At 43.3% G+C, this 21202-nt stretch overlaps 1 protein-coding gene across 7 annotated transcripts in view; it reads right to left on the bottom strand.

Moving 5' to 3' along the window:
• The window catches only part of VPS53 (VPS53 subunit of GARP complex), a 67427-nt gene that overhangs the window by 39454 nt on the left and 6771 nt on the right, over positions 1–21202 (bottom strand). For 3 of the 7 annotated variants that reach the window (XM_055718968.1, XM_055718994.1, XM_055719004.1), the window contains 5 exons: positions 8908–8994; positions 8517–8632; positions 7279–7398; positions 1511–1589; positions 130–273 (listed from right to left, as the gene is read on the bottom strand). In XM_055718968.1, coding sequence (XP_055574943.1) covers positions 130–273; positions 1511–1589; positions 7279–7398; positions 8517–8632; positions 8908–8994 — 546 coding nt within the window. Of the gene's footprint in view, positions 1–129; positions 274–1510; positions 1590–7278; positions 7399–8516; positions 8633–8907; positions 8995–16143; positions 16303–17580; positions 17716–21202 lie in introns of all 7 variants that reach the window. The other 4 variants (XM_055718972.1, XM_055718975.1, XM_055718988.1 and 1 more) reach the window with 3 other exon arrangements.

Genomic DNA, 21202 nt, shown 5'->3' with positions numbered 1-21202 from the left:
CCGCAGGTCGCTGCTGCTGAGCCCTCGGGTTAGAAACATTTCACCACAGGAACCTGTGGAAACGTGAACTTTGTGAACGCCAGCAGAGCAAAATGTGAAATCCAAATGTAGCTTGCTAAGCTTCCTTACATCTTGGTTTTCCTGGAAAAGGACCAGATACTCTGAGAGGTGTTGTTTAATAAACTTCTTGATGATTTCCTGTTTGATTCTGGGATCCAGGACGTTGGCGACTAGACACGCATCACGTAGGACATTGCTGGGTCCACCAGGCCTCTATCAAAATAAACAGGAACAAATGATTTAAGGTTAAATAGCTGAACAGCTGATTGTAAATTGTACTGCATCCAGATTATATTGTTTTTATCCTTCCCCATTATTCTTCTGGGTTTGATGCTTCTGCTGCTAGTCTTTATTATCACTGAGCATCTTTCTTCTGCCGATGAAAATTGAGCTGCTTCCATTTTGTTGGCCATAAAGCTGTTCTATAGCTCAAGAGCCAGGAAGCTCCCTACTGCAGAAGAGCTGCCAGCTCCACCTGCAGAAAGAACCCTTGTCCCTCCACTTCTGCCAGAGCTTTCATCAGTCTAGATACTCTGAAGAACAGCTAAGAGAAGTGGCTGACAAGTGGGACAAGAAAACCCCTTTTCTCCTAAGCTTAAGGCCAAATTAATGGGGGAAACAAAGCAGTCTAGAGATGATCAGTTTGCAACATGAAGTAGCATCTGCTGGTCTGTATAAGTGCATAGCATGATGCTAGTGGAGAAGACAGAAAATTTAGAAACACGTAAAAAAAAAAATGCTCTTTTGATGCACCTTCACACAGACAGATTTCCCCTTCATCAAGGATCTGTCCCAAATAGTTTCCTCATTTCCGTACTTGTTAGTTTTATGAAGAAACCAGCAGAGCTGGTACTCTGGAAGACAGAACTGTTTTCTTTGAAGTAAATTCAAATTCACACCTACCCCCTCTTATTGTTTGCAAACACCTGGATGCATAGTTTTGGGGAAGCACATTTCACGCCTTAGCCCTAGCCCAGATCTGCATCTGTCCTGTCTGAGTAAACCAGAGACAAACTCATTGACAGCATGTCAACAGAGCTCCGGTGCTTGGCTTTCTCTGAATTCAACATGAACCTTTTGTGTTCAACAAATAACCAGTAACCTGGGTGAGATGCCGAGGGAACCCCACTCTGGTCTACAGGGCCACCCACAAAGCGCCTGGGGCACTCCTCGACTGGCGTGCAGACCTCGCTGCAGCAGATGGGTGCGGTGGGACAAAGGAAGGGTGGCCTTTCTCTCCCACGCTCAGAAACAGTGAGAAATATACCTAGCACCCTACAGCTTGGGAGACTTGTCTGCTTTTTAAAATAACTCCTGAAACAGAGAAAGATCAAATCTTCACATAAAATGAGATTAAAACCAATGACAATTACATTGAATAGTTTTCAGCAACACTTTTCAATGGGATTTTCAATTCAATTCAATTTCAATTCAAATTTTTTCAATTTACCTTTGTACCTTGAGAAGGAAAGGCTTCCTCGAAGTCAGCCAGGATCTGCTGTCCCAACTCATTCTGCGCTGCCTTCACCCTGATGAGGACAGAGGAAACAAGGGCTTTGGCGGTGGTACAACAACTTCTTGGTTCATTTCCTGCAAACTTTACTGCAAAACGAACTGAAATGCTAACAGCCACTGAAGGTTTTTAACAGAAAAAAAGAGCATGCTAAAGAGAAACATCCATACTAAGAGAGCCTGTATGTCAAAAAGGGAGAACATCTGCTCCCTGAATGACACTGGCACAACAACTCCAGCTCTGCAGCACCGACACCTGTGCTGTAGCAGAACACATCCTAGGTGCCCCTGCCCTGCTGCAACTAAGTATTTTAAGAAGGGCCAGTTGATCAGCCGAGAAATCAGCAGGGTTCCTTTAATGCCAATGTGAGCAATCTACCTTTACATTCGTGTATGTTGATCACATTTCAACAAAAGTAACACGTTAAAAGCTTCACAATGTCTCAATCTTCATTTGAACTTTTCCAGGTGCAATGACCTACTTGTAAATGCACCCATGTGAATACTGTTGGCTGTGGGTTTATCCTATAAATCCTCCATGTCTTCTTAAGAAACATAAAAGAGCAAAGGTATGAAATGGGTGACAGAGTTTTGAACAAACCACAGTATTGCTCTTTATTTGGCTGAGAGAATAAAGCTTCCCATTTCCAGAAATAAAAGTCAATACAGCTTAATTGATACTTCTGGGGAAATGGAAATGCCTACACACACTAGAAAGAGCCAAACCATACAGTTAGGCACTTATATCCCTCTGCAGCACTTGAATTCTTCCATCACTTTTTATTATACTGGAAACGCTTTAAGGTCTAAACTGATCATTCAAAGCAGTGGATTTTTCCACTGAGATTGATATGTTAGAAAGAGCAGCTACATTTACTTTTGTGAAAATGTTTGTTCAGACTGTGGGGAGACTTTAGAATTTTTTTTTCTTGTCTAAGACTTCTCAACCTTATCAAGGAATGACCTGCTACTTTAATCTTCCCCTTTGAGGTCCATTAGTAGCAAAACCACTGCAAGACAACCTGACAATGCTGGAGAACAGGCTGGATTCTTGAATGGTGCCAGAAAATTCTACTCCTTTAAAAGCAACAGTGAAAATATAACTTTCTATCTGTGATTTAACTGCATATAAGACCTGCCTTACCCAGGATTTATTAATGGGGATTTTGCTGGAAAAGCTTCCTGCCTGCAATGTCAAACATAATTCTCACTTAGCTCTCTGTTTCACAGGAATGTTTAGAAACACCTCCATGCTTCCAGGTATAGATCCCCAGTTAACACCTTCATAACTGTGAAACAAAAGGGATTGACTAATATGCTGAAATAGGAGGAGTGGGAAATTCGAGCAGCAAGGAGGAACCCAGCCCAGCAGCCACAACTACAGGTATAATCTTGCTTACATTGTACAAGTAAGCACTAGCAATTCATGTGAGAAAGCATCACAGAACCAAACCCTTTGATCCTTAAGAAAAAGGCAGGGGGCGAAAAAGAAGAAAAAAAGACACTAAACATGGATTGAAAAAAATTCTCTTTTAAATAATAAAGACACAAGAAGCCTTTAGTATTAGGAGTCACAGAAATGAATGAGTTTGTACAAACAACTGGAAGTTATTAACTGTGGTGGTACTTCCCTTACGTCCAGCTACAGGGACCTTCCTATTCAACAACAGCTGCAGCGCAAGCACAGTGGAGGCACTGGAAAGCGCCGCAGCCAGATTCCTAAAGACTCAACAAATTTAAAAGAGGCACTGTCAAGCAGTTAAAAGCCCTGTCCGTGGGCTTTGTTGGTTTAGGCTCCAATTCAGGAAAGTACTTAAGGATACTCTTAATGGGGATTCTCATATCCTTAAATTAAGAAACTTGCAGGAATGCCTCGCTGAACTGGGATGTTAAAAATATATATTTTTAACACCTGTCCTGCTTAAAAATCTCTCAAAAGCAAACAGGGGAAAATTAGTTTTAGCTTTTTTTTTTTTTTTTTTTAAAGTGTTTTGTAAGATAGGGCAGACATCAAAGCAGCCAAAGGTTTAGGTACATGTGAGCAATGACAGGGAACCTCACCGCCCTCCCAGCAACAATCACTCTTTAGATAAGCACACACACAGACAATTCTTTTTTCCCCACAAGTATGCACCCAGAATCATGAAAACCTTTATGCCATCTCTTTACAGATTGATTGCTTTAGGCAAAGAACACAGAAAGGCACTTGCTTTAGACACTAGAGATTATTGTTCCCCACGGAAAGCTGTAAGCCTTTCAATAATTCAGAATAATCTTCATGCAATGGAAACTGCAGCGATAAAAGCCTCAAGCCCATGGCTGGCTTCACTCGCTTTCATCACTGAAGGGCCACTTCTGCACGTGTACAAACATGCGTGTTTAACCACTTGCAGAAAGAGAATTCCCCATTAAAGCTTAACAACTCCAGGCACTCCTGCCCAATAACAGATTTAGGATCACTTCCCAGGTTGGTTTGATAAGGACTGACCAGATTCCCCACGGCAGCATGCTGGGGCATCACAGCAGCTGTCCTGGCTTGCCGCAGCAGAGAATTGCCTTTTCCTGGGGTTGCTCGCATGTGCCAAAACCTTTGGTTGCCCAAGCACTAGTGATTTTTGTTTCTCTGACTTTTGCTTTATTATCAGTGGCTTTTGTTCTCTTTTCCCCCCGCCTTTAAAAAAATAAAAACAAGAAAACCCACTGTTATGTTTCAAATGACATTAAATTACTAGAAACCACAATTCCTTTAGCCAAAGCTACCAGAAATCTTAAACTACGCCTGGCAGCTTGCTGAGATAAAAAGAGGCTGAGCTAGCCTGTTTTTCTGTGGCAAACTTATAATCATCTTTCTTCTAAATACTTTCCAGGCTTTTTTCCACTATCTGCTAGGCTTTCTCAACCACTTTCCTGGGTGGGTTTGTGCCTGCTAATTGTACATTCTCTCCACAGACAGAAAACAGATGAGGATTGAGAGATAGCAAAATACTCATATTTACTACAAACAACTTCCAATGAACCATATAAGAAGTTGTTTTAGGAACACGATTAAGAAAACATTTACATTGGGATATGAATTGTGAGATTTTTACATCAATACTCCACAGGATCAGCACAAGCCGCCAACTAAATTGAGAGTTCAGTCCAGGCTTCCAACAAATACTTACAGTGGGATTTCTGTTTGGTTATTTTCAAAGGGACATAACAACAGGTGGAAAACAACATTAAAAACACATTATTAGTTTTCACAGCATCTAGAAGCAGGAACTTAAATTGAATACCCCATGACAAAGAGCACATCCAACACCGCCAAGCAGGCACTTTTCCTTCCCATGGTTTCCCATTCATATTTGGCTTCACTCCATTCACACCAAGAAAGAGAGGCTCTTTATTAAAGAGAGCAACAGCATCTGCTCGTTTAGCAGTGTATATAATAGACTTATTGTATATAATAGACTTTGGTTACTGTCACAGGTCTGTGCCAACATCTACTAAAGCATTCCTTGCCTCTGCAAACATCCTAGAGGCTTCACTTGTACTATTAAACCAAATTCATGAGATATCAAACCCCAGCAATTTCACAGTCTAAAAATAGCACTGCGAGAAAGCCAGGCAAAGTTCCTTTGATGTTTCATGAATCACAAAAGTATTTCCAAGCAAAGAGAGAGAAAAGTAACTCCAAATCGGGCCCTAATACGCACAAATGCAGTCAAACTCCAAAGCAGGTATTACTGTGCCATAGACCTCCCTGTAGTAATTTGTTGCCTGGATGTCAAAGCAGTAAAGAGATTCCAGCAACACCCTGGGTGCAGCTCCCCTTTCGCCCCACAAGCAGCCACGTCTATCGCTACCAGATGGTGCAACTCTCCCTGTGTAAACACTGGAAGGAAAACCCTGCCGAGGCAATTCTAAAAATAGGAGGAACAGACTTTCTTGAGCTTTTCAGATCCTTATCTTGAAAGGAGAATAAAACAAAAGAAGTTTTCCTCCATGTCCTTGCCAGTCTCTCTGGCGTGACTCGAAACCACTATGCCTTTTAGCAGCAGCATGAATTGTTTTCTATAATTATCAGCAACTAAGTAGTAAATAATCATCCACCAGAAAGGGAAAACCAGCCAGAATTCTGGACCAAAGCTTAAATTATATTTGGCCTTAAAATGCCCAGTGACAGTAGGTTTCTGCCCAAGGGCATCACCACTCTGGAAGAAAATGAAGCAAACTCTTTCTGAACATGAGGTTGGAACAGACAACAGTCTAAATTCAGAAAAGCACTGACATATGTTTGTATTTCCTTGATGTACATGTTCATTTAAGCAAATGCTTATGGTCAAATGCTTTGTTAAAACAAGGCCCCATTTCTCTCTCTAGATTTAGAGTGGATTTTTCTTTTGCTGTCTCTCATGGATTCCATCTGGGTTTTCTGGAAGAGGTATCTATATCATAAAGAAAGTCCAACAGATTTACATGAAAATATTACAAACAAATCATTCAAACACTGCTTCCATCATTAAACAGCACAGGCAGCCAGCTGCTGTCTTAGCAAAGGGAGTCACCAAAAAAATCAATGACTGTGTTTGGAAGGCTCCTTCAAGTACCTCTGTAGTGAGCAAAGTCACCTCAGGCATCAAGAGGATGGTGGCGATAGATTTGCAATTTTCACACTGAAAAGAAATGCTATCAGGTAGAGTTGTAGCATTAGGAAGGTTCATCCCTACCGTTAACAGGCTGATTTCACCTCTGAGCTGTGCTCAGCACTACAGGCTGTCAAGCAAACACCACGTGTGTGACGCAAGAGAAATAAAGCCTGCTGTAAAGCAGGAAGAGTAGGTTTTGGCCAGGGACAGCAACGGCCCCTAGAACAGGAAGGGCTTTGTTCCCTCGACACCCAACTGTCAGATCCCCAATGAAGCCAAGAGCCCAGCAGATCTCGTGGCTTAGTCACCACTGAGCCTTTCACCTGCTGCTGCTGAGAATGGTGGGCACTGGCTGTTGGAGCTGCACCAAAACTCACCAAATTTACATGTGCAACTCCACATCAGAAAATCAAGACTATACAACCTCAGCAAAGAAGTTCAAAGCACTCAGGGGTGCCACGTGATTTTGGGAAGATTTGCTATAAGCCTCAAATCTCAGCAAAGTTGGGCACTGGGAGCAGGTTTTGGCAGAAGAAACTCAAGGTGCTTAGAATAACTGCGTTTGGCAAATGCCCAAAAAGAAATCCCGCCTGCCTAAGCCCCTGGGCAACGATGCAGTTTGACAGCAATAAGGCACATGCCCGGGCAGAAAGGGGCCCCAAGCACTGCTATGTTAATGCATAAATTTCTGCTTCATGCCAGGCTGCTCTATCACTGAGGTTAAGAAAGCAGGGAAAGCATCACCTCTGGGTTCACCACAAACACCTGCACATGAAGACCACATAAAAAAATTTGCACTTCCACAGATTACTCCAGGTAAGTAAATTAAAAGCCAGTCAATGAGAAGCGCAGAATATTCATGAACTACATCCATACCAACTACTGTTATTTAACAGAATAGGCTGCCTAAGATTTGAACAAACTGCGTCCAATTTTAACCTGTTTGTTTTGGCTGGAAGGAAGCTCAAAGGACCATGTCCAGCCTTTACATCCTTGAGAAACGGATCCTGCCTAATGCATTTTCTAACCTTCCTTCCCAGCAGGCAGGCAAGTGCTCCTGGTTCGATCATTTTACCTTTCAGAAAGCTGTCGGATCTGAGGAATCCCCATGTATTTGTTGAAGTGCTCTAACACATTCACGACACCTTGGAGAAGGTTGGCAACTTCACCATATTGTCTCCTCCTGGTCATAGCCCTGCAGAGGAAATTAAAGCTTTATAAAGGCAGATTCAATGAAAATCCTGGGTGGTAATTCCACAGGCTACCTCATCCCCGCTGGGTCATACAGGTCCCTATTGACATTTATGTTTCTAAAATACACAACTCTTCATTAACATTCCAATGCAGCATTAAAATTTCACTTAACTGATGCTAAAATAAACCAATCCAGCACACATCTAACAATGCTTCAAAAAACATAAATGTCAAAAGCAACACTTGGCAAAGAACATGTAAACTACTGAATGCATCCGCTTCCCAGTATGGGTCTGGAGGCAGTAAATGTTATTTCACTATAATGACCTGAGTTAAGCCATTCATCATCACACACAAAGTGTGAGTTAAAGCTTCACAGGGAGGAGAATCATTACGCTGAAAAGCTATTAGCCTTGACTTTTCTGTTAATAACTTTCACAGGGAACTGACAGAAAAAAAATATATCCAGTTTATTTTTACTTTATCCTTTAGGATCATTCCAACAGAGACAGCAGTCGAAGTAAAATTTTATTCTGAACACTTAACAACCCAGTGTTTGTACAGAATTTATTACGATCCAAGAATAGGATGTGCATGGGTCTCACAACTTCAGAGATGCAACATGTAAAAACCTGAATTTCCCTAGCCTGTGTGTTCCTCAAGCACATTAAAAAAACAGCAAAGGATTACTAGAAACATCTAACCCCCCTTCATACACAGTACAAGCTGTAGGGGTCCTTGAAACTCATTCTCAGAACTAGAGTAGACCTTTCAAAAAAAGGTGATGAAAATACCCCAAATCCCTGAAAAGGTACCTCCCTAATGAGGATACCTAACTGCACAGACTGTCTTCCTCTTTATCTTTACATTCCTTATCACCAAGGATCAACAAAGCAATTCAAGTAACTGGTGCAGCAAACCATGAAATACAGCAACGTAGACTGCAGGTCACTCAGAGCAACACAGAAAGGATCTGCCAGCAAAAATGAAGACTGCAACCTATTAAGCAAACTTCCCTCCAGAAAAACAAGCAGCTGTTATAGACCTATTCAGAGCACTGCACCCAACTTACAAACTCAGCAGTGACGTTGAAGTACCACTAAAAATTCACACACTTACTCCAGTGAATCCACACCCCCTGCCAGCATATGCAGGTGATTGAGGGTGGTGATGGAGGTGGTCAGATGACGCTTGGCATGATCTAGCTGCTTGATATCCCGCGTGATTTCTTTAACCTAGTGAGGAAAAAACAAGAGTCTGGTTAAATACCGAGCGACAGCAACAAAATTTTAAGGAGATAAGCAGTGCTCTCTTTTCGGAACTACCCATACCTTAGCTCTACAGCCACGTTAACACAGGGACAAGGGTACATGTTCAACATGCGCTTGACAGCAAATTACCAACCAGTCAGCAGCACCAAAGACAAAGATATCCCCTTCTTAATGAGAAGGGGATGCAAACCCCAGTGTGTGACCCGCTTTTCCAAGGCTAGAAAGAAACTGCTGCTCACCATTTGTTCAGACTTTTCAGCCTTGTCTTTAATATCCTTAATTTTACCAAAGAGTTGTTGAATGGCTTTCTGGGCTTCTTCCAGGGCCTAGAAAAGAAACAAGGTCAAAGTGGAAAAAAAATCTGCATTCAGTTTTTACCTTCTAAGAAATACACAGCTGCTCCCTACATCCCCCAGGCTGGGGCAGCGGAGGAGAGCTGTTTTCTTACAAAGAAAATTTTGTCAGCACATCAAAAGTCAATCTACTGTATTGGGATATTTAACCTGAGTGGACCAGGGTTTCAGTATCCATTTTACAATAACGCTTTGGCAAAATCTGATTGAGATATTCTATGAAAGCACCTCCGTGATAAGAATTATGGAGAGGTTTAAGATTATTACAATATATTTTGACACATAAAGTGTGGAAAAATACATAGAACTTACTCCTGATCAATACGTATTTAGAGTGGGAAAATTAACCCCCACAAAACCTCTATGCTTATCACCACTTCTAAATAAAAAAAACCCAAACAACATTGTGTATAGAACACCCAGTGTTTGCCTCAACAACTCACTGAATTAGCAGGGTATTATCCTGTTGGAAACCAGGAGACATATTTTGCAGATTCCTTTGGGGTGGGCAGCTCAGCAGGACGAATGGCCCTTTCGAAGCACAGAGGAGAGGGCACAGGTTCAGCAGGTAAAGAGGGTCCGGCACAGAAAGCGGACCTCGCCTGGATTTTTGTGCTATTTTACCACAAGCTTCTTGGGGCGTCTGGTCCCCTTGATACAACCACGGCACATCCTGACCTCACACAACCAGCGCGAACTACACGTGGATTCAGTGAGTGAAGCCACATGTCCAAAATCACATGTCCAAAATCTGACTTCTGAAGTAATTCAACACGTTTTGCCTTCCCAGTCTGATAACATTTCCAGCTCCACTTTGTTTCCCGCTGTTAAGTGGGCTTCTATCCCTCTGTTTTTATATCCAGTCCCATGACCAAGGTTACAGTGCAAGCTACAAGCTCCTTCAGCAAATAAATTTAACACATCTTCATTTGGAAATGTATGAGCAAACTATCTGCCAGGAGCTTTTGCTGGAACATAGCTGCATTATAATAAAAGCATAAAAGTTGGAAACGTTTTATAATTCATTTTCCAGAGGGGAAAAAAACCCTCTCCTCTGAAATACCTTCTGAATCATGTGAAAGTTAACACTTTATCTATTAGTGTCACACAGCTATCATATAGCATGTTCACTAAGGCAAATGAACACACAAATGTGCTGCAGGGACAACTGCATCAGAAACAACCACCACCACCGACCTCCCCAGCTGGCTCCAGCCTAGCCACCTTTTAGAATAAAGTTTTCTCTTCCATTTAAAGGCATGTGGATTAAGTGCAAACCAAAGAACTAAAGAATGCTCCTTTCAACATATTTAACCATAGTTTCTGTACTCGGTCCCAGACCACGGCTGCAGCACATTACTCAAGCGGGCTATTAAACAAGCAGCAACTGTCCTGCATATTCTGAGATTTGGATAGCTCTGTATAAAAAAAAAAAACCCAACATCCTCAACCTGAAATTCTTCATAGATGCCAATTACTATGTTTCCCTTTGCTTCAGCACTAATGTTAAATGCTAATTTCTTCGCATGATTCCAGGGATCCCTAAACTCTCCAAAAGAAGAGTTGAAGATTTATCCTGCCAATTAAAAAGAAGAGACATTGTCCTCCTTCATATGCAAAGCCAAGTCAATCTCACAACACTTACTCAACCTTTGGATCATCTCAAACCAACTTGCAGGGGTAGGTATTTGGTAGGACCTCATGCATGCTGAACCATCAGGAGCCAAGGTACGGACGATGAGCTGGAAGGAGCCTGGGAAGCTCCTACACACCATGCAGCACAACAGAGCAATGCAGACAGGCAGCAGCACCACCCCAAATTCCCAACTGTCCATACACTTCTCTGATCCCATTCCCCTCTCCTAGGGCTAATTTTCCAGATGCAGGCTCAGACAACAGCCACAGCAGCTCGCCTTGCCAAAGCAAACTCTAAGACCTCCAGCCATCCACCGCAACCCTTTCATTTGGGGGTGGCATCTCCTGGCACCTCCAACCTGCCCAAGGAAGAGAGCTTCTGAGCTGCTACTTTAAGCATCAATACACAGCTCAAAGCCATTTGTTCAGCAATCAAGTTCAGAGCAAACAATGCTGTGCCTGAGGATTTCCATCTCCGGTCTTACAGGTTTTACATTAAAATCCCTTTCCCCTAAGGGAAAACTGCCTTATCTGTTTTCCTAGTGAGATAGAATATCATCTACTTGAATATAGGGACCTTTTCCAAAGTTACTGCCCCTAATTTATCCTCAGATAATGGCCCAAACAAGGATTTCTAACTGCCCACATATCAGCAGTTTCTCTTCTGCCCCTGTTAAGAAACCACATACAACCTATTTCTCTAACAGGTCATGATGCTTTTTAATAATATTATGACAAAAACCAGCAGGGACTATTTACAGGAAACTGGTTTTCACCTGAAGAACATGTTCCTGCTGCTCACTGCTCTCGGTAGAACCAGCACATGCAGCAGCAGGCAAACTCCCCACCTAAAAACTGCCCTGGGCCACCAACCAAAGTAAAATGGGATTCTGTTCTCGTACACTTCAAACTGCCAAAAATAAGGTGAACTGGTGTTATCACCTGGTCCTGACACTTGTAGCTTTTACCTCCTCACAGACTCTGGAAAAATGCAAACAGGACAACATGTGCTCTGTCCCCATCTGATGAATTAAAGAACTGTGGTCTCCCCCTGCTGTGAAAAATAACACGGCTGGGACGTGGGGGAGAGACCCAACAGCAGCCGTCATTCTGTTCAGGTTTTGTATCGCATCTCTTAGAGAAGGGGATGACCGTTAAAAAAAAAAAAACACACAGAGAACTCAACAGCAACTTAACAGACCTCAGTAAATCAGCATCACTCATAAACACTCATTTCATTTCTTAAAACTTGCTTCCAAATATTTGCTTAGCCATTAAGACATAAATCTTTAGCTACTCTCCTAAAAAAAAAGAGCTGAATATTCCTTATTTGAGTCAGAACACACTAATTCATCAACATGCTTGTTTTTTAAATGATTTACCTTCAGAGATGAAAACTTTCCTTCAAACATACACAAGATTTGCTGAAAGTAACACTGCATGAAAATATTATTTTTTTTAAGTCAGAAGGGCACTGGCAGACAGATCTGATGGGAAGTTCAGAACTGAATTAAAAGTGTTACTTCTTGCACAAAGCTTACAATTAAACTTTCTTATGGTTCTTTTTAAAGAAACCAATGAAAATTTTTTGGCTGTAACATTCCAGCTGCAGCATCTGAAAGTATAACGCTGTATGTAGAGGAAGCAAATAAAGAAAACTAGCCAATAATAAAGCAAAACCTTCACCTTCCTGGTCACCATAAAGACAGAGTAAAGCAAAGAGCAAAACCAAGAAAAAACAAACTTCAATTTTAAGAAAATGCCTCGGTGTTCATTATCAGTTTGGTGTTCTTTATGAAGGGATAAGAAATGAACATCTAGTGCATGGAAGCAGGTCTAATTGTTCAGTGTGTAATCCAGAGTTTATTAAAGTATCTAACAATTATGCTTTCACCTGTAAAAGGGAAAACCACAGCCGTGTTAAAAGCTACACTGTATATTGGACAGAACGCATTTCCCTTCCCATTCTGCTCCCGTTAAGAGAGTGAATCGTGAATTTTAAAAGCATTTTCTTACTGCTTTTGTTCTTATTTTATTAATAGCAAGGGTTTATTATTTTATTAATAGCAGGTTTATTTTGGACAGAAATTATAAACCCAAAACAGTATCAAGAGAATAGGAATCACTCTTATTCCAGCATAACTAGTTTACATGATGAACGACATCCAGTAACCTTACATCTGTGGCCTGACACAGGGTTCACCTTGCATTACTAATTTATTGGTTTCCTCATCAGCGCAACGGGGAAATGTAAATGTACGCACCCTCAAACAGCGGACAAAAGTTAAGTTATTGTGTTTCCCTTCCTACAACAGCAGTTCATTTCAGGGGCAGAGGACCACAAATAAATAAAGAGACTGGATATATAATCTGTTGTGGTTATATGAAACAAGGATGTTGAAATTAAGGTTGTGATGTACTGGAAAAACACCATATGACTCTAATCAACAACTGAGCCTGCAAGCTACAATTAACCCATCAGCATTATTTATTAAACTTTATGCAACCTCTGAGGTCCCTGAATGCCAGGCACCAGCTGAGAAATATGGCATGGATAGGGCTCGACCGCCTGAGAGAGGCAGAGCCATCGGTCAGCAGTGGCTGAGGCTTTTTCTGTAATGTTTGTCCCCGGGGCACCCCAGCTGCTCTGACAACAGTAAATTTAGCAAAGAGGGCAGGACCAGCAACAGAGAAAGTCAGGCTAGACAGAGCGCTCGCTACAAGACAGGCTTCGGCTACCTATCGCTTTCCTCCTCCTCCAGTGTAGTGTGTCTGGTCCCCAGCTGCGGCGTGGGTTCAGGACCATGTCCTGGCTGCAGCGGGGGTGCAGGCAATGGTGGGGTGCAATGGTGGGGTGTCTTTGCGGGGCACTGCCCAGCTCCACGCGTAGCCCCTGGGAAGGTACAGCCCCAGCACCCACAGAAGCAGGGACCCAAACCACAGTTCTTGGGGGAGAATACACAGAGAGGGATCTTCCAGTTTAAGACCATGGTTTATTTTTAGCCAGCCCCATTTCTCAGCCAGCCTGTATTTATGCAGTGGAAGTTCCCCTGCTCTTGTGTTAACAGCAGAGATGAAATGTGGAAGACTGAGAAACCACACACAGGAGCTGGCAGACCCAGCTCTGCAGCACACAGCCAGACCCCAGGTAAGCTGGGCAGACAGTAAACTACACAGGTTTTCATCAAATTCTCCAAAGCTGGACAGAGAAATGTAGCCCATGAATCAGCTAGAGCTCCCCATCCCTCTTCACCTCAAGATGCAACCCAAAAAAGGGATCAAAGACACCGGTATAAAACAACAGGGAGCAGAGGCAAAGCATGAATCACCAAGAAAAAGACTACCTAAAAAATAGCTTTACTTGGCATTACTCCAAGCAACTTCCAAGGTCAGTCTGCACATCATTGCTTGTGTCACCTTTTCACATGAGATCTTCCAAGCAGCAAAGGAGGAAAGAAAATAACCCAAGTGAGAGGTGGAACAAGAACCAACCGCGTCTAATTCATTAGATTCCAAAGTGATGCATCCTTTAAAAGGTTATGTTCCAGCGACTTACAGTACCAGGCTGACATTAACACACACAAAACCAGCATTAGAAACAACAGTCAAGCCAAAAAAACAGTTCAGTAAATTACAGTCAGTCTCTTCCCAATCCCCACAGCCGCTGCAGACACAGCCTCCTCCTTCCCTCCCCAGCGCAGGTACAGAGCTGTCACATCGCTCCCATCAAGCGGCGGTGTCTCATTAGTGCGTGTGTTGATTTCTAAAGTCCTCTTTTTTCATCCTATCAGGAATCTTGTGCAAGCAAATACTGAAATACTAGAAGATAAGCAAAGAAGAATCAAGAGGGCTGTGTGTTACTACAGAATGCTGCTGAACTGGGGAATAAGCAAACTTTCAGAGTAAGTTTGTTTGCTTGGGAAACCCTGAGCTTGGGGACTAACCAAATAAACACCGTTCTGTCCCCAGTAATGGTTAAAATATCTCAATGGTTTCCACATGCTCACTGGTGTTTTGCTAGAAACATGCTAGTTTTATTTGATTCTAGCCAATATATATTTCAATTGGATGTTATTACATCAGAAAGCTGCCCTCTACTAAGTATTTTATAGACACTTGACACATCTGCCAAATTCACAGCATCCAAATGTATTTTTAATGTTACAAATTGAGCTGTGGTCAGGATGCTGAGAATTTAATGCTCCTGGATCAGTCCCCACTCCTGAATTCAGAGCATTAATGGTTCTTTCATTTGCTGCCACACTTACTACCCAGATCAATGAAAAATCTAGACCATGACTAAAAATAAGTTCCCATCCCCAATTCTCCAAGGAGCCTCAGCTGCAGATTTCAAAGAAACCCTTGCACAGTGACCAGCCTAACAATTTCTGCTGCTAAACCTCATAGAAATGAGTCCCTCCAGATTGAGAAAGAGCAGAAATATCCTTTGATTTTTGGTCTGATTTCATTTTAGAGGAAACTCTGAAGTTTTACAGCTAGGGATAAACCACTGCAGCTGAAGCCGAGAGGGCTTGTCTGTCAGAGCAGGACGACATTGCACCGCAGCTGTGCCAGCTGATTTCTTCAAACAGCCAAACCTGAAGGGCTCATCACCCTTGGTTTTGATTTTAGCAGATTTCTACCCTAGGAGCTCATCAAATACTACATAACTACTACAATTGTCACTAAAGAATAGTTTTGTGTCATCAGCTCCAATCCTAACCACTAAGGCTGCACAGGACACTTTAAATCAACAAAGCAGATTATGTCCAACACTGCACCGAGCTGAAAATTGCTGCTACTGCCCCTTCACTTAACCCCCCAAATCACGCTTAGAAATCAAACTCCATGCCCTGAATAGCTGCACAAACACCGACAGATACAGGAGGTGAAGCAAGAGGTGATTTCCAGGTTGTGCTGGTCGAAACCTTGTGGCTTAATTCCCAAATTGCACTCCTGTGCTAACTCAACACCCTTCTGAGCTGTCATTTTTTATTGCATTGCCCAGCCCCGCACACTGGCGCCTGCACCATGAAGAAAGGTGGTGATGTGCTGTGACAGCAGTTCTAGTGGTCTTGCTCCAGTGAGTAATTTTACACAAGTTTTACAGTTAGGCATTTGCAGCAGAGTGGCGTGGCCATTTGAACGTTAATTGTGTGAGTTGCATAACCCTCCAGCAAAGCCTTTAGCTGCATCAGGCTCAGACCTCACGTGGGTTACTACACCTTCATCACTGGGTTACTACACCTTCATCACGTAGCTCTGCATTGGCAGGTGAACGGCCACAGCCTCCCCCCACGCCCAGCCCCGCTCAACACATTAAACATTATTATCACGCAGGAAAAACTCCCTCGCGCAGACACTTATTATATCCCTTATCACTCTTCTTTATTTCGGAATAGCAAAGCTGTGAGTCTCTGCCCTTCGCATCATCTGTTCACACCCTGATTGCAGCTGTTCACTGCACCTCCCTGTGCCACGACACACCTCGTCTTTCAGGGCCTCTCCTCCCGTGCCAGATAACTGCCCTCGGCTCCTGGAGGCACTGACGCACACCCGCGCTCCTTTGCTTGCCCTCCACTCCAGCACCAAGCTGCCTGGGTTTGTTCCATCAGGAGCGCTGCACGTTAGATTTGCCTAGGAAGCCTGTAAAAGACGGAGGGATTCCAGTCGATTTGCCTGCTGAGGAGTTTGCATACCGCAGGCAGTGTCGGTCATGTCTGCAGTATCAGCACCACACTTGACTGATGTGGGGGCCAAGTTTAGCAACCACTTGAGTTGCATCCCGTTTTGCAAGATGAATTCCTGTTCAGGTTAAGACCTTAGAGGCAAAATATAGGTGGGGAGAATGAACAACCATACCGTGTCCAGCCTACAAGTAGGGATTTCTAAGTGGAAATGCTGAGAGTTCACCTGTCAGAAGCATGGAAACAACACAGTTGGAATAAACTTTACCACACACCAAAAACGTGTGACAACAACAAAAAAAAAAAAAAAAGAGGAGGAAGACAGGGGAAAAAAAAAAAAAGGGATATCTATAGTAAGAGAAAATCTCCTGCCTGTTGTCAGGATCTCTGTTTTCAGGCTGGGCTGCTCGCTTTGCTGGCATCAAAACTAAAGGGCACTGGCTGCGGAACAGCCCGGTCTCCCTTTGCTGTTTGCACTGCCTTCAACGCCACCAGCAAGAATGTGTGCCTGTGGCCAGCACAAAACACGACCTGGCTTCCAGCCTCAGGCTGCAGGACAGCAACAGGGCGCATCCGCCGCCTTTCCGTCCAGAAGCACAAGGCAAGGTCAAGCTCAGCCTTGCTTCTGCCTTGTAGCAGATGGAAAAAATGGTGCCTGACCTCTTCATACAGTTGCAGATGCCAGTTTTCATGGCCAGTAGCCAGAATGATAATAAACAGCACTATTTCTTCTTGTCATGCCATTCACCTGAAACCCTTTTCAATAAACATGTTCCAAGCTAGAAAAAGCTCACTATGTCTCTTAGATGGGAAGGACAACATCCAACTGTCATTATTCACCAGGGAAATTACTCTAAATGAAACTCATTTGATTTATTTTGGCAGCTCAGCCTCTGCTTATTATTCATTGGTTACAAAAGAATATTATAGGACTTTACTCAACTGGAGTCTTACAGAATCTGTGGCATGACCTTTTTTTTTAAAATATATAAAATTACACAGCTTAAGACAATATTTAACCCCCATCCACTCACCATCTTAAAACACTGAAATCTAACACTAGTCTGTTCATATTTCAGAATAATGACCCATTCATCAAAAAAACCAGAAGATAAAGCTTAGTCATGCAGGAAAGAATAAATATAATTGAAAGATGGCATCAACATCAGGGATTGTAACACAAGAAAGCCCCCAAATATTTTATAGACTTACGCTTAATTAGTTATTAAGAGCTTACAGTGATTTTCCTCATCTGTTCTTAAGGCTCAGGCAAAGGCAGTCAGTGCTGACCCAGCAGCAGAGGCACATCAACATCAACCACACGAGCCAAAACTGGGCACTGTGGCCAAGGAAGCAGCGTGCAACTGGATGTCTGGAAGTGAGCATATATTTAAATAAAAAAATAAATATAGTGCCTCTGGTAGATCTGAAAGCACTGACAACCTTAGTTTCACATGAAACACAACAAGCAGTCAAAAAAGCCGCCTCCACACAAACAGGTGGAGGTTGAGAAGAGAGGCTGAAGCAACAGTGCTGCTTATTAAGCATGTTTATGCAAACAGTGCACAAAATCACCTCCCTGCCTGCCAGGCTGACATGCCTGTAACCCAGCACTGGCAGAGCTGAGGAGAGGACAAGCTGCAGACTCTGGTGACACCATCCACCAGCTGCCCTGCAGCACAGGACAGCGCTAGCTGAACGGGCACTCGAGTAGTCAGGATGACTCCAGCAGCAGGGGAGTACCATGCTCCCCACTGCTCTCTGCCACATGCAGCACCTGCATCACTCTCTTTTTGTACTCACTTTCCATCTTCAATTCCTTCTTCCTCCCTACACCGATTCTGCAAATTGTTTCCTCTGTTTAAAGAAAAAAAAACCCAAAACATATTTCACATCCTTCCATCTATGACCTTGTCAAACCCAATAACCTGTGGGCATTTTTCTATGCCAGACACATCCTCCTCCTTCCACACGCTTAAACATTGCCAGACACTGCAGCACACACACAGGGCAGGGCAGGCAGCCTGAGCCTCCCCACGGCTGCAGAGCTGAGATGTTTATTTTTACATGCAAGGAGAAAGGACAGCACTGGTTACCGAAGGATGGGATGGCTAATTGAACTGCCTACTGCTGTGCTGGGTTCAGGCTGGGTAGCAAGAATATGTTTGTATTCTCTAACCACAGCAGCTGCCATCTCTTTTCTTGTACTGCTGTAGTTATAAAAAAATTACTGTTCTCACGGAGCAAAGTAAAGAAGGAGAAGCCAAACAAAGCAATCTAAGTTATCAACCAGTATCTTCAGCCATGAGAAACATGCAAGGCTTTTCCCAGCGCAGAACGCATCCATTTTCTCTTCTAGTTAACACTTCACTTTGTTCTAGCACTAATTGAGCCAGACTTTTATATAACAGGAGATACTAAGCAATAAACCAAGCTTTTCTTTAAGAGTCTTTACTCATTCCAGTGTCAGTCACTTTATGCATGTGTGGGCACTGGGCAGGAAGGGAAAGGTGGACCAGAGATAACAAAAAATTCTTTTTTTTTTTTTTTTTGAGATTCAAACTATAACACCACAAATCCATTTGAGATCTTGGGATTCCTCTGGAATTCTCAGTTCCTTCCAGAATGCATTTCATATGAAGCTGCCTCACCTTTACTGACGTGGGCACCCCCATCCTGGTTGCACAGATACCATCAAGGGTTAAACTCGACTGCAAATGCTGAGGCTACTTTATTACAAGGACAAAAGCCTGATATGTGAAGCAGTTTCAGCCAAACAACCAGTAAAGGCATGTCAACAACTGTCAAAAAAATTACAGCCAGCCCATGTAGAAGGTTCAGCAATAAACACAACTAAAGAGTGACAAATACAACCATACAGAGTGCGTTAAATGCTCAGTGGAAAAATCTATGGGAACTTTTTATACTACACCCTAGGGCAGGGAGGAAATTATGCCACAACTGGACTGCAGCTCTCAGCAAGGTCAGCCCAGACTCCAGTGGAGCAGCAGCTCTGAGAAAAACCTTACAGAGGAAAAATCGGATAGCGCTGGCTCCCCAGAAACTGCAGGCACAGCTTGAACTGCATATTGTTACAACTGAACCACAGCAGCTCCTGCATTCCCAGCCTCTCCCAAGGCATCCGAAATAGCCCAAGTCTGGGACTCCCAAGGAAAATTTTGTTACACCCTGCAGAGGAATGTTCCACCCACGACTGTTGTTTCCTCCCATAAAAGGATCATTAGTGAGATAATTTCTGAAGTTCATGGTATTGTCTACAGATTTTACTGAAATATCGCACCAGGAAGGGGAAGCCAAATGAGCCAGACTATTTTAAGGCTTTTGCATTTGGAGGAAATTCTAGGGCAAAATTTCAAAAAGGCAGATGCTTTGAACTGGGAAACGTTACGCTTTGTGGAGAAGGGAGCATTCCTGTCTTTAGAGCTGCATAAATCTTTTGGGGCCACATCTATTTGAGCAACTTTATTTTTAGATTTAGAATCTGCTTTTTCAGACACCTAAATACATTTTTATACAAATGTATGTCATCTAAACTATTTGGCAACCAGTTTACAAGTTAAAGACTGACTATCAAAAGGTACTCTTGCATCCTTTTTGTACCTACGATTCACCTCAAAGACCTGCTCAATCATCTCAGCACCCAGCTGGAGCACAGAAGTGTTATCCCCAACATTACCACTGCCACACTAGCATCCAGACCAGACAGGAGACGCAGTCACAGGGAGCAAGGAGTATAGTTGCTGGATCTGCAATTAACATTTTGAACTTACTACCCCTCAGGTCTCCTTTTCCTTAAGGAGCATGGAGAACACATTTCCATAGCTGCATACTACATGCTCCCCACGGGGTTTGACTGGAATTTAGATTGCTCTAACCAGGAGAACAGCATGCAGCACTATTCAGCCGTGTCTCTGCTGGCAGCACTCCCTCACCATCAACTATCAGCAAAACATCACCCTGGTCTCAAAACCAAGGCTGGGCTCCCCTCTCCTGGACAGCCGCGAAGGTGCAGCTCTCAACAAGGCTCAGTGCAGCACTGCTCCTCCACACAGAGGGAAAGCTGCTTCTGCTGGACTCAGCTGGTGGACGACCCCTTCCCCAAAGAACGAGCAAGCTGTTAAAGGCAAAATACACTTGGTTTGTTTCCTAGGAACCTGCCTGGTATCACCGGTCTGTAAACACACTACCAAAAAAAAAAAAGAGATTAGGTAGGGTGCTGGTAGGTCCCAGGCCCCAGTGACCTGGGCAGCACTCGAGCCAACAGCCTGCATGAGATTCCCAACGCCTCGCCGGGCAGCTGAGGCTGTGAGGAGATAGGGAAGCCGAGGCTGAGCTTCCCGAGTCAGCTTGCTCCCTCACCTGCAAGGGCAGCAGGGATGGCAACCGCTCCTCTGTGCAGCTCTGCCTCCCCGTGAAACCCTAGGCAGGCAGGGCACAGCTAAGTGGACAGCCGAGAGCAGGCACTCAACAGGGAGCTCCCTCCTGGCTTGCTTTGACTTAAACAAGAAGTTTTTTCCTTCTACCACTGCATGAGGCTTATGTCTCCTTTGGAAGGAAGTCAGGGAATGAAAGGATGTTTATGAAAATTATTATTTACTCTCCAGACAAGGACAGCTCCTCTAGCACTGATACCACGCAGTCAGGCAGTTCTGGTAAACGCTGGTTACAATTTGTATCATGACTTGTTAGAAGAGAACATGACTGAAGGCAAGAGGCTTTTGCAAAACACCTTCCAGGTCCAGTCTTGCAATAAATACATCGGATCCTGAGCTCCCACTGAAATTCAAGCAGCTACAACATCAGAGTTCATATGCGTTTTGATTTACAGCACAGACTTT

The sequence above is a fragment of the Falco cherrug genome, chromosome 1 (genome assembly GCF_023634085.1).
Source record: "Falco cherrug isolate bFalChe1 chromosome 1, bFalChe1.pri, whole genome shotgun sequence".
NCBI classification, from domain to species: domain Eukaryota; kingdom Metazoa; phylum Chordata; class Aves; order Falconiformes; family Falconidae; genus Falco; species Falco cherrug.
Note: the sequence above shows the minus strand (reverse complement) of the source record. Positions and strands in the feature narration are given on the sequence as shown.